General features: G+C 38.7%; 1 protein-coding gene across 16 annotated transcripts; it reads left to right on the top strand.

Annotated features, from left to right (window-relative positions):
• The first annotated feature begins 1,794 nt into the window (after positions 1-1,794).
• LOC112201168 (dynamin-related protein 1C) lies at positions 1,795-5,469 on the top strand. 16 transcript variants are annotated; one of them, XR_005809116.1, is made up of 11 exons: positions 1,795-1,926; positions 2,011-2,285; positions 2,676-2,803; positions 2,897-3,020; positions 3,121-3,184; positions 3,477-3,584; positions 3,789-3,809; positions 3,993-4,036; positions 4,221-4,282; positions 4,604-4,818; positions 5,251-5,469. XR_005809116.1 is itself a non-coding variant. In XM_040517566.1 (10 exons), exons 3-8 carry the CDS (start codon positions 2,730-2,732, stop codon positions 4,022-4,024), a joined length of 423 nt encoding a protein of 140 aa, XP_040373500.1. In that variant the 5' UTR covers positions 1,795-1,926; positions 2,011-2,285; positions 2,676-2,729; the 3' UTR covers positions 4,025-4,036; positions 4,604-4,639; positions 4,757-4,885. The 16 variants fall into 16 exon arrangements, 5 of the variants coding, with proteins under 5 accessions (XP_040373500.1, XP_024197964.1, XP_024197963.1 ...); XR_005809117.1 differs by lacking the exon at positions 5,251-5,469 and adding an exon at positions 5,020-5,222; XR_005809119.1 differs by lacking the exon at positions 5,251-5,469 and having other exon boundaries at positions 2,722-2,803; positions 4,604-4,885.
• Positions 5,470-17,599: the final 12,130 nt, after the last annotated feature.

The raw sequence follows: 17,599 nt of genomic DNA, 5'->3' as shown, positions 1-17,599 counted from the left end.
CCTAGACAGGGCCCACTAGCAATGTCCAGGCCCAAGAGACCAAAACAGCAAGGATCCCAAATCCCTTCTCAGCCAAAATCAACACCTGCATCCACGCTGCCGCCCAACCACCATGTCCACCACCCAGCCTCCGACGTCTGGTCCCCTCCACCGGCGCGTTCCCGCTGGCTTGTCGTGCCTCACCACTGTTGAAACGCCCAAACCTCCACCATGGAGTTACACCACAATTCGAATCAAGCGCCATCGAGCCACCTTCATCCAATCCATCAAGCCAACTCCAACCCAGCAAACCACCTATCCCAGCCTGCCTTCCACAGACAGCCACAAGCCGCTCCGTTCTGGTTTAGATCCATCTCCAGTCCGGTCCCCATCCCCAGCGACAACACAGATACAGCCATCCCCTTACACCGAGAGAAATAACTTAAAACCCCCTCTGACCTCAGCCTCCACGCACTGGACATGCCTACAACTAAACTTCCCGTCCCGCTGCACACAGCGTGCGCCGGCGCGGCCAGAGGCCGACACCAGTGCCACGATGCAGTCAGACAAGAACAACCGAAAAACTCAAGCACTGGCTCTAGGGTTTCAGCGCGTGAGGCGCGTTCTTAGTTAACTATAGACCTATTTTGTCTTTAAGCCTGTAATTTTTTGTTTTATCTTTGGGCTTGCATCCATTTGTAAGATGTTAGTTTTTTTTTTTAGTGAGTAAGTAGCTATGAAACATAAACTTTGTTTTACTTTTTATTTTTATTTGGATTCATAGTTTCTTTATTTTGGGTGTAGTATTAAAAGGTGGTTGTGTTAGAGAAGTGAGATGTTACTGTACTAGTTTCACATATTAATATTTTCAACCTCTTCGATGTTGGGGCTTCTTATGTTGTACATATTTTAGTATTACACATCTATATATTGTTATTTTAGTTAAAGTGGCATAGTTTTACATCAGACCGATCTGATGTGGGTCAGGTCAGATCGAAAGTTCGAAAGTACATCTTTCTGCTTTTGCTTTTGTGTGTGATGTGTGCCCCCAAGTATGAACGCAACGCATTATATAAACCAGCTGCCTGAGTTCAATCTCTGCAACTCTCCACACCAAATCTCTCTGCTAATTCTTCTCTTACACCTCGATCGATCACAACTGACCGGTGAAAAACCACTCATCAACATTCTTTATTGACTTCACTATACTCACATTTTCAAGCACCATGAAAGAGACCAACTTCGTTCAGGCGAACAGCACGGAGACTAACGTCATTCCGACCACTAACACAGAAACCTACGGCGTTTCGGCGACCAATACAGAGGTCAACGTCATTCCGGCGACCACGGAGACCAACGACTTCAGCTCCGTTTTCTCATATTACAATACCCAAGCTCTCTGCTTCAAATTCTCTTCGGTAAGTAGTCGAACCGGTGCAGTTTTTGGAAATATTTGTTGTTGTATTAATTTTGCCCGCGTGGATTTTCTTTACTTTTCTGGTTTTTTGATTTTAGGGCCAACAGCTTCCAGCCTGCACAAATCAGGTCGAAAATGAGTCCAAGTCTACTACTCGTTCCCCTTGGGTTGCGGGGACAGCTTACTTAGACGGCTCAAGAGAATGGATGTCAGGCCCGTCTACTTTTCTCTCAGCCGAGTTTCAGGTACCAATAAGCTTAAGGATTTCCTCTCTTACACAATTGGAAGCAAAATTGCTTTTTTTTTTTTTTTTTTTTTTTTCGGCCCTTTGAGCTTCTGGGCCTCGATTTGCTACAAGACCCGGAAGGTACAAAGGGTCCAACAAAAAAGCCTATCACAAAAAGCCCAAACGTTCTCACCTCACTTTCTTTCTTTTTGCTTTATCTCGCGAAAAGCCTGAGCAAGAAGGCAGTCCACCCGCATATCGTTGGTGGGCGGATCGCGAGTATCTCGGAAACAAATACGCTGAGGTAAAGATTTACGTAATTTCAAGTTTCGTTTGAAATTGATTCAGTTTTTTCTTCTGAGAATTAATAACCAGGCTTACCTAACAGATTGGTAACGGGGAATCATACTCGGGAGTACCGAGGGTGCTGGAATTGAGTAACGGCGACGCAGTATCACGCTTTGCCCTTGCTCCCGAATTCGTCCCTTCTTCTTCAACTGCCTGTAACAAGCCCCAGCACCAGCGTCAACCTCCAAAGCGTCCTTCACCGCTCTACAAGACGGAGTTTTGTCGGAAAACATCTTGCTCGAAGGGAGACCTGTGTGACTTTGCCCATAGTGTTGACGAGATTCGCATGCCACCCAAGTTCCCTTCAAAGTGCAAGTATGGAAGCCTTTGTCCGTATGGCCCTAAATGCTTTTACAGTCGTCACTAGAGATTAGGATTTTCTTTACTCTGAGGCGATTAGGATTTTCTTTACTCTGAAATGTAACTTGTAGTGCATGCCAATTACTTTTTTTTTTTGGTCAAGATGCCATGCCAATTACTTGGTGCTTGAAATTGTGATGAGAATTCCTGGATTTTAAGAATTTTAATGAATAAATGTATATTTATCTATGTGCATCGTTTCAATGGTTTCATCGTGTTATCTAGGCTTATGCTGGGAATCTTGTTTCCTTTATGGTTTTATCTCCTGAGCTTATTGAACTTGATGAATGATGATGGGCATTAAATAATTTCTTATGCCATTGTTTTTGGTCTTAAACTTGACAGGATGCTTGGTAACTGAATTAGACTGCATTGTTCCATTGTTGTCTAGATGGATGGATGGCCTTTGGGGCACAAAGGCAAATACCTTTGTTTTTGCCACCCTACAGTTTAACTCCATCAGACAGAGGACTGTATGTTTCTTTTACGTGCATCACCATAAAAGGATTAAAAGCATTACCTTTGTAGTTTTTGGCCAAGCATTATCTTTGATGGTATTTGGCCAGATTGGAGAGCTTGATCGGCCTCGTTAACCGAATCCAGCTAGCCAGCGCTGCTTTCGGCGATCACGGCAGCGAGGGCATGTCACTCTGGGAAGCTCTTCCTTCTGTTACCGTCGTCGGAGGCCAGGTTTTCCACTCCCACCTTTTAATTTCTGTCAATTTTTCTATTCGATTGTTTGGACATAAGTCTCGCATTGGTTCTTATATCAACTTATTGTGTATGATAGAGTTCCAGGAAGTCTTCCGTTTGGGAAAGCATGGTGAGGAGAGGTTTCTTGCCTCGTGGATCTGGTAATTCTCGCCTTCTTCAATTTCTACATTTCTGTTTGGTGTGTTATGGTTAATTGGGAATGCAAGTACATAGAGTGTGAGATGTGTAATGTAGTATGTGTTAATTGCGTATATAGATGCTGTGCTTACTAAAACATTTCAAGCCAAGCTATGCTCATTGGTTTTTCATCCATGACTGGTGCTGATTGTTTCGTATTTAGAAATGAATTTTGCAAGTGCGAGTACTATTCATTATGTGGATCATAGTAGTCGTGTTGCTAAGTTTCTTACATTATGTTTCTTTGGTTGAAAGTTATTGTGGCGAGGAGACCATTAGTGTTGCAGCTTCATCGGATAGTGGATGGGCGATCTGAATATGCAGAGTTTCTTTGTGCGCCTAGGAAGAAGTTTACTGATTTTGGTATGTCGACTTTCAATAATAGGTGCATTTTCTCTTGGAATGATGTAGAGTGTGAATTGTGTGAGCTTTATAGGGACAGCAATACATTTCTACAAGCACTTGCCTATGAGGAGTGCAATTCAAATAAAAGTTATTTTATTTTAACTTTCATTCTTCTTATTATAACATTTTGATTTGTCTTTCACTGAATTTTGGGTAAATCAGAGACAGTCTATCATAACTTGGGTAAGTTTCAGTTTGACATTTGGAATTCTCTTATACTGTTATGTGTAAGTAATTACATTGTTATGAGGGGGAGTTCTGTCCTGAGAGTGGCAGGGCTTTACAAATTACTGCTTACAGGAATGGCCTAATGGTGTTATTATTTACATTGTTCTGACCACTGAGAGTTCCTGTTTGCTTATGCAGATTCTGTACACAAGGAGATCTCAGATGAGTGATCACATAATTGGGTAAGCAAAACACATCTTGAAACATCCCAATTCATCTCAGTATATATCTCCAAATGGTCTGTATTTCATCTCCTGTGATAACATGATGGACGAAATAATTTACTTAAATCATCACATATACTTATTTAAAAGAATAATATTCTTTCTATTGACTTATTGTTTTTGGGTTTTCCCTCATTTCTAGGCGTACCTTGCAGTTGTAAACTTGACTCATGGATCTTCCTGGATTGACCAAGTTTGCTGTAGGTAATCCCCCCCCCAAAAAAAACCACCACCACAGAAAAACAACCAACCCAATTTTAGTAAAGATATTTCTTTTTTGCATAGATCTTCCTGCGTTGTTAAGGATATTTAGAATATGATCAGTTCTTATGTTGAGAAGGTGAGGATGTTTGACATGAAGCTCTGATGGTAAACATATCTTTATTTTCACGTCTTCCCATGATCAATATATTATGGATTTCTTAGTTTTACTAGTAGCACTAGATCTGATGAACTTCTTTGATTTGTAGCCTAACTGCATTATATTGGCTATATCTCCTGCTAATCAAGATATTGCCACTTCAGATGCCATTGAACTTGCAAGAGAAGTCGATCCATCAGGTACAAGATACCGGGAGAGGCTACGGCACTTTCATCTCCTTGTGATTGTTTATCAAAAGGATTGCTTCTTTTACAAGCCAAAACACTTGCTTTCTACTGTATGGTTGGCATTTTTAGGTAGAACATTTGGAGTGATAACAAAACCTGATCTAATGGACAAGGGAGCCAACGCTTTCAATGTAAGGATCCAATTATAGAAACTTCATTAATTGATGAGACAATAAATAAAATCTGTCAGGGTTGTAAGCGTTTTGTTATATCATGTATATGTAAGTACAAGTATTGCATCTCTGATATATGTATATAACTATAATAAGTTTCCGTCTGGCGGTGGCCGTAACTTTAAACTAATGGCTAAATATTTGAATGTTTAATTTTAGAGAAGGAAGGTCATATAGACTGCAACACCCATGGTGGCTGCTTATAGGAAGGAGCAAGAATACTTGAAAAAACTAGTCCTAATTAGGGACCCTTGGCGCGTAGAATGGGGTCAGAATATCTTGCCAAACTTTTGTCCAAGGTCCTCGTTTGTCATATCCTCTATTGACCTTGTATATGTATAATGATCATATGGAAATCTCACTGCTCCATTTCATCCTTATTCTTAACAGCATTTGAAGGCTCTCATCTGGCAGCGCATACCAAGGATCATTGCTTTGATAAATAAGACCATTAGGCCGAGTTTGTTTCACAGGACTGCTATGTCCTGCCTTAACAAGAGTCCTGGACTCTAACCTGGCTTATGTTATGTAATACATGAATCATGTTTGGTGTTGTGTTGGACTAAAGAACAACAAGAAAGAACAATCGAGAAATTCCAGAACTCAAATATGAGAATTCCACTAACAACCAAGAAATTCCATATAGAGCTACAACAAATCCACACTTATATATGCACAATCCTCACAATTCACAACACACACAATTCTGAATATCATAAACGAAGCAAAAACAAGCAAATCAATAAATCCAAATTCCTGCAAAATATTCGCACAGACCTGGAATTGAATTGGGTCTGTCTCAAACTCTTCAATTCTTGCAGCTAACAACCATATACCAATTGGAATCTTCTCATAGACCTGAACTGAATTGGGTCTGTCTCAAACTCTTCAATTCTTGCATCCAACAACCATACACCAATTGGGTCTTTTCCAGACCTCGCAAAACTCAAGGTCTCATCATAAACGAATTCCTACAAAACCATCTTCCAGACCTAGAACTGAATTGGGTATGGCTCAAACTGTTCAATTTTTGCAGCTAACAACCAAATACCAATTGGGTCTTTCCCAAACCTCCAAAAACTCAAGGATTCATTTGCAATGAATCAAAGTTCAGTGCTTTCTTCACTCTTGTGTGTACGTTTTGGCTGGCAGCCAAAGTTGTATTGAGAGCTTAGAAGGGTTGAAGGGGAGAGTGTAAAACAATCAAGGCAAGAGGAAGAGCATGAGAAAGGAGAGAAATTGAACCTGCACAAGAGATGGAAGAGACATGCAGAAGAGTAGAAGAATGAGATTTGGCTTCCACAGTCCGGTTGTTTTTGGCGTCACAGTGGAAGAAGGTGTTTATAGGTTTTCGGGACTCCAGAGTCTCATTTAGTAGAGTCTCTGTTATTTCCAAACACGGGATAATGTAACAGAAGCTAGATAAGGATGTCCAATCCCATGTAACAAACATGGCCTTAGTGAATTAAATGTAGAGCTGGATCGCATTGGCAGGCCAATTGGCATAGATTCAGGGGTAACAGATGTTGACCTTGTAAAGATAGTTTTCTTGTTCATGCAACATACAAATTACACGTGTTACTTTATGTACAATTATCTTCCGCGCTAATTGCAGGTTGCATTTATTTGTCTATCGTCATATTCAAAATACAACCTGCAATTAGTTCGGAAGATGATTTTGGTTTCAAATATGAGGATAGACAAATAAATGCAAGTCAATACTTATATCAATCACCTTCCAAACTAGCTACATCACAACAATATTTGCAGATTTTTATCATTTTTAAAGTAAGGACAAAATACTGTTTAATCCCTATACTTATAGAGATTCGATAATTCAGTCTCTGACCTTTCAAGTTCACCTAAAAACTCCATAAACTCTCCAATTTCACCCAATTGGTCATTACAGTCAACTTTCCGTCAGAAGCTCCGTTATTTTATTGACGTGGCATCCCTTTCACACCAAAATGTCTATTTTACCCTCATTGACAAAAAAAAAGATTTTAATTAATTTTTTTTCTCTCTTTCTCTTTTCTTTTTATCTCTTCTTCTAGCTCTTTCTCCTCCTTCTACACCTGCGACCTACTCCGACTTCTGCGTCTAAACCTGCGACACCCTCCGCCTATAAATTAGTCTCCATCGTCGACATAGTCGCCGATTCACCAAAACTCTAGCCTTGTTCCAATCTTCTTCCCTCTGAAATAAACCCGATTTTCAATTCGGTTCTCAGATATCGGTCTTTTCTTTCAGATCGATGAAGAGGACGACGAGAAGCATTTACTGGTGTCGGCGGGAAGCGGATCTTCGGCGTCGCCGAGGGCGAACGGTCCTATAACAATGACTGTGGCAGTTCCGCTTGCGCCGCCGCAGAACAACACCCTGACCCTAGCGTTGTCGTCGCAGGTTCGGAGTAGGGCGGGAGAGAGAACTGCTGGAGCAAAAGCGCGACGGCGGTGCTGATCCGGCCGTGGGAGGAGAAGAATCAGATGGTGGGGTTTCAGAAACCTCAGCGATTTCAACGAGTGGGTATTGGCGGAGAGATGAGGGTATGGAGGAGGAGACTTTGGAAGAGATAACCAAAATGGTTTTGAAGTTTCTGGAGGCCAAGTGCTTGCAGAGCTCCATTGACGGGAATAAATGGCCCTGACCAAAAAAGGGAACGGTCCATATCTCATTTGCCATATTTGCAGAGTTGGGTTTGTTGTACAGTTCTATGATAGAGCTCGGGAATATATAGATAGCGTAGAGGAAGAATGGAGAAGAAGGAAGGAGGAAGAAAGCTTAACTGAGAAGTTATGGATCAATGAAAATAGAGGTAGGAAGAATCAAGAATGGTTTCGACTGTTAGGTACGTTAATGAAAGATTTGTTGATTGCTAGTTGTGTCTGAGGACTATGGGTTTGTATGTCAATATGATCGATGCAAGGTTGAAGCGAATTGGTCTGACAACGAGGAGGTTGAGGAGGAAGGTGGTTCGGCTGAGGTTATGGATGAGGATCAAGACCAAGAAATGGAAGGAGATCGGAATCAGAACCTGAAACAGAAGCTGGGAGTGACATTGAAGCTGAAGCTCAAGGAGAAGCTGATTTTCCACATGCCTATTTCTTTGTGAGATTTACGTGTAGTAGAACCAATTGCCTATTTTTTTGTGAGAAGACCGAAGAGCAGGCACGCGGTGGAAGAAGAAGAGATAAAAAAGAAAAGAGGAAGAGAGCAAAAAAAAATTTAATTTTTTTTGTCAATGAAGGTAAAAATAATAGTAGACATTTTGGTGTAAAAAGGATGTCACGTCAGCAAAATAACGGAGCGTTTGATGGAAAGTTGACGGCAATGACCAATTTGGTGAAATTTGAGAGTTTAGAGAGTTTTTTGATGAAATTAAAATGTCAGGGACTGAAACGTCGACTCCTGATGTGCTCATATTATCCTAAATTTCTATGCCTCGTAATCGTAGCTTTTTTGTTTAGTTTTCTTTATTTATGATTCATTTATATCTTTTAGTGTTTTTGTAGGTTTGTTTCATAGAAAGAAGAAAAGAAGCTACAATGAGCTAAGTAGGATTGAAAGACAATGTGCAATCTGAGATTGGGAATCTGGCTGTGTAGAACACCTAACTTCGCCGAATAACTGGGAAAGTACCAGATCGAATCAGAAAATGACCTTATATGCATGGAAAGCTACGGATGTCTACTTTCTGTAGAATTTTACGGATCTCGATTTCGATATTTCTGGAGAAAGTTATGATTATTTGAGTGAAGATAGGTCGGACAGAAAAGCTGCTCAGGATTTTACAAACGTTTGTGGAGAACTCAAGTTCCGCGGCACAAGATCATCAATCCTAATTTTTCAAGGAAGTTAATTCAGATGAGGATTCGATGATGAACTTATTCCTACTTCTACTGGAGATATTTCAAGCTTTTCCCATTCCAAATCAAGAAAGGAATCTATTCTCAAGTCTTACAAGGAAACTTGAAGCCAAAGATGAGCAGAAATCTTCCCTATATAAGGGAGCATGAATTTACATGAGAAAAGGAGTCTCAGAGCACATTGAATACGCCTAAGGAGCGGAGACGACTCATCTATCTTCCACTTCTTTTCCTTTCCATTCTTTTATATTTTTCCTATGTTCTATTTAGATATATTTTGCTAAACCTTTTTCTAGGGTTAGGGTGATGCCCTATCATGATTGTTTATGTACTTTGATGTTTTATTGATGGATTTATAGTTTCTTTATGATGAATTCTTAGTCACTATTTGAATTGATGCTTTATGTTTAAGTTATTTGATTGATCACCTTAGAGCTTTGCATCTAGTAATTAGAATATGAATTTGAGGCGTACCTTCAATATAATTCAAATTAGCTTCTTGTGATTAAGAGTTGTGAATTACATTATTGTCGTACCTGAAGTAATGGTTTGCATGATTCTCTTGTTTTCTAAAACGTAATGAGTCCTATGTGTTAAATTTATGTCGTATCTGGATAAACTGCATGCTAGGATATACGACCTCTACCATACCTGGAGAGAATCATACACTTAAGGAAAACTATGGTCTAAGTGTCGTACCTAGACTTAGATACGAGAATTGTCATAAAAAAAAAATAAAAGAATTTGTTAATTGTATCGAAACATAAATAGGATTGTTAGTGGTTGATTCTGAAACCCTAGGTTTTATCATCTTTGCTTTTGAACTTTTATTTTGTTTGTTTCTTTCTTTAACTTTCACATTGTTTGTTTATTCGAAAATCCAAAAACCATACTTTCTTTATCTTAATTGTTCATTGTGTTTTTGTGTTTGGATTAATTGAGTTAGGGTTTAAATTAATTATCAATCCTCAGTTGGAAGGACCTCGTACTTGCACACTATACTAACGACGATTCGTGCACTTGCGAGTTTTAATTAAAATTTCACAACAACTCCCTACAAGTATAGGGAGTAAACAATATTTTATCCTTAAATTAACCATGGTTAGTCATGTCTATAGTTTATCACATGTGGCAGCTTCTTATTTAGTGGTGGTATCACCAACCAAGAGATAATGGTGAGCAAATTTGAATCCGTAAATGGGGAGCGAAAACGTTGTTGTTCTTTTCCATTCTTTTGAGTTTGATAAATTTGTCGGGGAGAGAGAAATCATTAAAAGTTTGGAACTAAATCTCTTCATGTTATGCCAAAAAAAAAATTTGCTATGACAAAATTCAAAGTCAATTTATTTCCTTTGATGAGACGACGGATAAATGTTGTCTGAATATAAACAAAAAACAAACAACTACAACACAAACCAAAATCAATTTATCTCCTTTGATTAAACGACAGATAACTGTGGTCTGAAAACAAACAAAATTCTCAAAAGCAACTTACCATGGTATGTTGTTATATTTAGACAACAGTTTTTGGATTGTCTGTCGTTAAAATATATCAGACGACAGAAAACAACATGTTTGTCGTCTGAGCTCTATCGTCTAATGAGGTTATTGACATGGTGTTATAAAGTTTTAAGACGATAAATGATAATAAACAGGTGAAAGAAGAGAATGCCAATGGTTATTACAAAACCTTCATCAGAATCAAACAATCTTAAATCAACATACAGCCCAAGTATTTATCAAACAATGAAAAAGTTGAACAGAAATAAAATAGCAGATCCAATAAGAGAGATCATTATTATAGGAAAGGAAAAATTGAAAAGAGACCATTTGGCCACGCAGGACAAAGCATTATTGTTCAAATTTAATATAAGAACGGAGAGCTTCATATGGCAACGGCCGACAGATGTGTTTTATTTTTTTTTGGTCGTGAAACTGATATTCATAAAGCCAAAAGGCGCATGGAGGCCCAAACAAAGCCAAGGGCAGACAACAAACCCCTCAAAGTCATAAATTCATAAGAATTAAGACATGAGTAGGATAATAACTAAAAAACAAACTAAAACTTAAAGGCCCAAGCAGCCCAAAAAACCCAAGCCCTAATCAAAGCTTCTTCTTCATCTCCAACTTGCAGTTGTTGGATGTGTTTTACTTCTTATAGTTCATCAATTGTGGACCCCACTCTAACAACGAATGCAGTATTGGCATGGTTAGACCATCTCCAACGGAGAGGTCTTTTGCCAGATGGACAAGGCAACAATAAGAAATGATATATAGCAACCTAACTCCAACAGATTCGTCAAATCCTACGTGGATTTGACAATATGTCAAATTTGACAGTGTTTGACAGTTCCCCCCAACTCTATCAAATTTTTTCTTTTCTCGCTCTTTGCTTCTGTGTTTTCACTCTCTCTCTCTTTCGTCTTTCCCAGAACAAAGCCACTTATGACAAACCTTTCATGAATCATTCTCTGATTTTCATCTCTCAATTTCTTCCTACCATACAATAAACAACTATGGCAAACATTCATGAATTTCTGGCAAATATTCGCAAAGTCCAATTTAGATATGAGATTTGAGGTTGGTGATTTAATGGAGATAAGTAAAATCAAGAACATCTTACACCAAAAGCAGATCACCTTTCTTCAAGATAGGTGACAACGAGCGGGGCAAAGATGGAAGAGATCGAACACGGGAATATAAGAAGCAAGCAGATCTTCTATTGATTGGGCTTTGCTTGTGTCCTTCCTTATTGCAAAGTCAAGCTAAGCTCTTTCCTGATCAAGACTCAAACTTTGATCTTTGTTTCTTTGTTTTGATGCTTTTTGCAGATCTTGGTCTGAGCATAAAAAAGGGAAAATTTTAGTTTTGGGTTGGTTTGCTCGGGGGGGGGGGAGAGAGAGAGAGAGAGAGAGATTTGGTGTTGTCTGAGTTAGTCAAACGACATATTAGTTATATTTGTCATGTATTACAACAGTCACAATGATATATGTTGTTTGAGAAATCCAGAAAAAAAAAAATAATTTACATTTATTTTGTCTAACCAAAACTCAAAACTCTAGTAAGGTTCCCTCTCAAAAATAAAAAGTTCCCTCTCTTAGCTGAAAAAATTAGTTCATTCTCCCTCCCTTCTGCTCTCACCATCTCAATCTCGCTTTCACTCTCAGTCAATACACTCACTCTCGCTCTTGCTCTCACTCGATTTCCTCCAACTTCTCTGATGGCTAGGCTTAGCTCGAAATCGCTACCTGGTCTGATGGTTTACTCTCTCTATGTGCTGAAGCTTAAGACCCCTGTAACGCCCCAATTTGCACCTCTCCAAATTGGCTACATTACAGTGCCGCGAACCTTTAGAAGCACAAGCTAAGCAAGCTTAACTCATGTCCTAAAGAGACGCAAGGCAATTTCACTAAAAAAAAGAAAGAAATGAAAAGGCAAGAGTTGGTGGAAAATGTAGAGTTTAAACCGAGGTGAAATTGAAAACTTTATTCTTGTTTGTTAAAAAAATACATTATAACTAAACGATGTCAAGAGAGACATTACTACTCAATTGACACAAAATTGAAAGGACAACATTGAAAATAAATTTTAGTTTGGTTCAAACCATCTGAATACGAAGTTAAGAAGCTTAGCAAAGATTCACAAATACAAGTTAATATTCACCTCAATCAAACAATGACAATTTAGTAAAGGTGAATAAAATGTGAAGGTAAATATACCGAAGAGTCAAGTAAAAAAAATGTAACACGCAGCTCAGTCCCGAAATCCTCCTCAGTCCTCGTGCACAGTACCTGCAAGACCAACTATAGTAGGGGTGAGTTTTCGTCCTCGCTGCTCAAACATCAACCCTAGCTAGGTTTTAAAACCAAATAGTAATTGGAGCTAGTTGAGTAAAATATAATAAAAATTAAATAAAGAACTCCCAATGTGAAACCATATGAAAACAAATGAGTACCCATGTAAAATCAAACCTGATGACCGGTCTAATACTGGCCAACTACATCCTCACCGAAAATTTAAATCTTCAACAACAGGTGAAGAGTAACGAGAGTATCCATTTACGCCGTACCACCTAGATCTAGTGTCACACCTCAAAGGATGTCAGACACTATCCCGTCCGTACAGCCCCTCCGGAGGTTTAGGGGATCGAAACCCAAGGAAGTTGCTATGCCCTGCTCACTCTCAAGTCATCTCATGAACTCAGGTGTTATATCTTAAAAACCACTTCAAACCATAAAAACAATGTATAAAACAAAGAGCACTAACTAGGGTGAAGCCTCCCTACCTGGAATTGAATATGAAGTAGCTTGATAGCTTAGCAATGGAAAACATATCGACGAACTAGCCACCACCTCTATCATTGTTCCTTTGGTGATTGAAGTCCACTGCATGTCCCCATTCCTAATAATAAAGGTCGCAAACTATCATTTCCATGATCCATTTTCTATAAATCCATATCTCGGTGTCTAAATTCTTTATCTGCTTCTAATATGTAACACTACCTACACCTAGAATTTAAAGGTTCTCATATGGAAAGCCAAAAAGTCTTGAACCATTGGGAATCGATTCAACAGATTCAAGGACCATCAAGGTAGGACACAGGATATAGAGATATAAGGGTTGGAACAGCTCAAGTTGAGAAAATTAGTAAAAATTCATTTTAAGAGCAATGAACTTGAAACTTACCAGATCCTAAGTTGACATGTTAAGGTACAACATACTAAAATTTCAAGAAAATTGGAGTTCAGAAAGTAGGGGAAAAGATGGATGAAAACGGACTGAACTGTTCAGTTTTTCTTAAAAATTCCGGCTGCATTCTGTCAACTGAGAAAATTTGTCAAAAATTCATTTTGACTCTGATTGACATCAAACCAGTTGGTGATGGATTCTTGACTTGTCTAGGTTTATGAATTAAAATCTCAGCATAAACACAATCAAGAGCCATAAGGATTTGATAAGTAAAAGTCCAGAAGGTCAGGTTCTGATATGAATGAAGTGTGGGTATGAATAAACCTTAACAAGGTTTTGATATCAGATTATGGGAAGGACCGAGTCATAACAGGTGCAAATGGTAAGTTTAAGCATCACAAAACTCAATGAGTATGAGATTCTATATGAAAATTGAACTAGAAAAGCTGAAATTAATTCAACAGATTGAGGAAAAACTTACCAATTGTAAAATCAATTGTGTGTGAACTCAAGATGGAGATATAAACTTCATGAAATTAACTCAATGTCGATGGAGAAATATGACCCAATCTGAGTAGAAACTGAATTTGAAAGAGGATTGGACATGCAAACACGAATTAGAATGAAATATCAGTGGTATCTCAGAACAGGAATTTCACTGAACTGTAAGTGAGAGGAGCCCTGTGCTCCTTCTCATGGGTGGTGGAATGGGAGCTGGCAAAAGCACTGTCCTCAAAGACATTCTCAGAGAGTACGTAATTTTATCGAACACTTGGTGATCTTATCATATCATGTATTGATCAATGTGGTTGATGATTCATGAGAGTGCGCTAACTAAGTGGGAATGATGTGTGTGTTAACGAAGAAGATTAGTCTGTCTGCTAATTAGGGTTAATTAGAGTTAATTGTTACTTAGTTTGTTACGTACATGCTTATGTGATTAAGTTACCTACAGCTGGTTTACACGTGTCACAATTCTGCTCACTTGTTCACTTGTATAAATAGCTGCTCTCTCTCTCTTGTTTGTTGTTGGTTGTAACAGAATCACTGTAATAGAAAAACCTCTCTTCAATTTCTCTCTATTTTCTCTCTAGCTATTACTTCAAGAATCCTAGCTTTCATGGTATCAGCAGCTCAGGTCGTCACCTAGGGTTTGCTTATACGTGCGTCTGCTTCACAAAGCTCACTGTTCTTGCTTTCTTCAGTGCTCGACGTGCTCCTTCTGCAATTTTTAGATAAGTTTTCTGTGTGTTCATCAAGAAGAAAAAGTTAGATCTATAATTTTATAGAGTAAATTCCTTGATTTGAAGCTTTGATCTGGTATAATCAGTGTTCGATTATGAATATATGCAAGTGTTCTAGCAAAAATGATTGTTTAGCTGTGAAGATTCCTAAAATTCTTGTGATTCGAAATCCTAAATCTTGAAGAGTGTTATTCTGAGAATCATTTGTGAACTATAATAGCAAAATTGAAATCTTTATCAGTTGGTATCACACTATGAAGTGTCAAAATTTCTAGTTGATTGAAGGATTGTGAGGATTATTGAATCTATGGTACTTTGTGAGGTTTCAAAACCTGAGATCTACTAGTTTTACACATATATACACTAGATTCCTAGACTGTGTATCTTTTCTTCAGCAAGATGACTACATCCACATTACAAGCCTCTACTATTACCACTCAGACTACTGTGTACCTCCCGAATGTCTTGCTTGATGAATCCAATTATCCTACATGGTTGTTTCGCTTAGAGTCCTTTCTTAAAGGACAGAATTTGTATGGATATGTTGATGGCTCAACTCCATGCCCCACTCAGTTTGTCTCTGCATCCGATGGTTCTGGAAATATAGTATCATCTGAGTATACTAATTGGAAAATACAAGATCAGAGTATTGTGAACATGATAGGTCAAACACTTAGTCCTGTGGCCATGTCATGTGCTGTAGGAAGCAAGTCTGCACAAGACATGTGGAATAGACTGAAACTCAAGTTTGCTGCACCGAATAGACAAAATATTTTGCAACTCAAGTCTAATTTGCAAAATTTGAGGAAAGGAGGTGATGATATTGAAACTTACATGGATAAGATCAAGGCTGCTAGAGATGCACTTGAAACAGTGGGAGTATTTGTTGATGATGAGGATATTGTTGTTACAGTATTGAGAGGTTTGCCTTCTGAATATGCTGCTATCAAGACTGTTATCAGGGCTCAGTTTGTTGCTTGTTCTGTTGGTGAGCTTAAGACACTACTTAAGGCTGCAGAAATTGATATAGAAAGTGAAGTTCAAGCATCATCATCAACCTCATCTCTTACAGCAATGATAGCCAAAAATACTAGTTCTGTTCCTGCATCTGACAACACTAATGGTGCTTCCTCCTCAAGCTTACAGTCTCAAGCTCCTACTGTGCCACCTGGCTTTGGTCCTCTATTAACTACTCCAGCCAACAACAACATTCACCTGTCATCACAAGCTCCATATGCTTCCATTCCAGCTATACCATATGGTGGCATTCCTCAGATCAATTCATTCTCCATGATTGATCCTAGCCAATCAATGACTGGTTTTTATGCTGGTAGACCTACTGGTTCTTTTGGCAACAACAATGCTAGGTTCAATCACAACACTGGAGGATACAGAGGAAACTCCAACTTTCACAATGGCATGAATATAGGAAATGCAGGGTTTCATAACACCTTCTTCAGACCAAATGTAGGAGGGACTGGACTTACTTGTCAACTGTGTGGCAAACCAGGTCATGGTGCCAAAACATGCAGGAGTCTACCAAATTTTCAAACCTCTCAGCCAGGCAGCTTGAATATCACTGGATGCCAATATTGTGGTAAACCAAATCACACTGCAGATAGATGTTACTACATCTTTGGCTTTCCTGGTCAACAACAACAGTCTGCTCCACAACTTCAAACTATGCAAACCATGCAGACTCAACCATCTCAACAGTTCCAAAATGCTCCACAAGGTTTCCAGCAGCAGGGAGTAGCAATGTTTGCTTCATCTTCAAGTAACAATACACCTCAATATTGGCTGGCTGACTCTGGTGCAACCAATCACATGACAAGTGAAGTGCAGCTTCTCAACAACCTTGTTCCATATAATGTTACAGATTCTGTGCAGATTGGTGATGGTAAATTTTTAAATATCACACATATTGGTAACTCACATCTGGGAAGATTAAAACTGAATAATGTGCTTCTTATTCCTGAACTTGCTGCACATTTACTCTCAATATATCAGTTGTGCAAACAGAACAATTGTTCTGTTTGGTTTGATGAGTTCATGTGTGTGATATAGGACAAAGTACTGGGAAAGGTGCTGTACAAGGGACTGAGTAATCAAGGCTTATATCCAATACCTTTTGATCTGCCACTGATTCTTCAAGAACAAGCTGGTTCAAATAACAGTCAGTTCAATCCACAAAATAAATCTGCTAATCTTGGAAGAATTGTCAAGCATTCTTTGTGGCATCAGAGGTTTGGACATCCTACAAATGAGATAGTTCATAGTATGTTAAATAAGTGCAACATTTCAAGTATACCAGACAAGGATTCTTCAGTGTGTGAAGCCTGTCTTCTTGGGAAATTTCACAAGCTACCTTTTTCTTCATCTCAGTCTAGAAGTCAAGTTCCATTTGAGATTGTTCATTCAGATGTTTGGGGTCCATCTCCTCATCTTTCTTTAGATGGCTACAGATTTTTTGTATTGTTCATAGATGATTGTACTAGATACACTTGGATTTTTCCAATGAAACATAAATCTGAAGTACTTAGCTATTTTCAGTCTCTTTGTGCTTTTGTTGGCACTCAATTTTCAACTTCAATTAAATGTTTGAGAAGTGATGGAGGAGGGGAATTTATAGGAAATAGATTCAAAGAATTTCTGTGTAAACAAGGCATTACACATCAGTTTTCCTGCCCCTACACCCCACAACAGAATGGAACTTCTGAAAGGAAGAATCGACACATTAGAGAGACTGCTGTCACGTTATTACAGGATTCTCATCTTCCTTCAATCTTCTGGTACCATGCATGTGCAATTGCTGTATACTTGATAAACAGGATGCCTACAGCAACATTGGTTATGAAATCACCATTTGAGAAACTCTACTGTAAAGTTCCATCACTAGAATTGCTTAGAGTTTTTGGATGTGCCTGCTATCCACTCATG

The sequence above is a fragment of the Rosa chinensis genome, chromosome 4 (assembly GCF_002994745.2).
Source record: "Rosa chinensis cultivar Old Blush chromosome 4, RchiOBHm-V2, whole genome shotgun sequence".
Classification (NCBI taxonomy): domain Eukaryota; kingdom Viridiplantae; phylum Streptophyta; class Magnoliopsida; order Rosales; family Rosaceae; genus Rosa; species Rosa chinensis.
The sequence above is the reverse complement of the archived record's forward strand: the minus strand, read 5'-3'. Positions and strand labels throughout refer to the sequence as shown.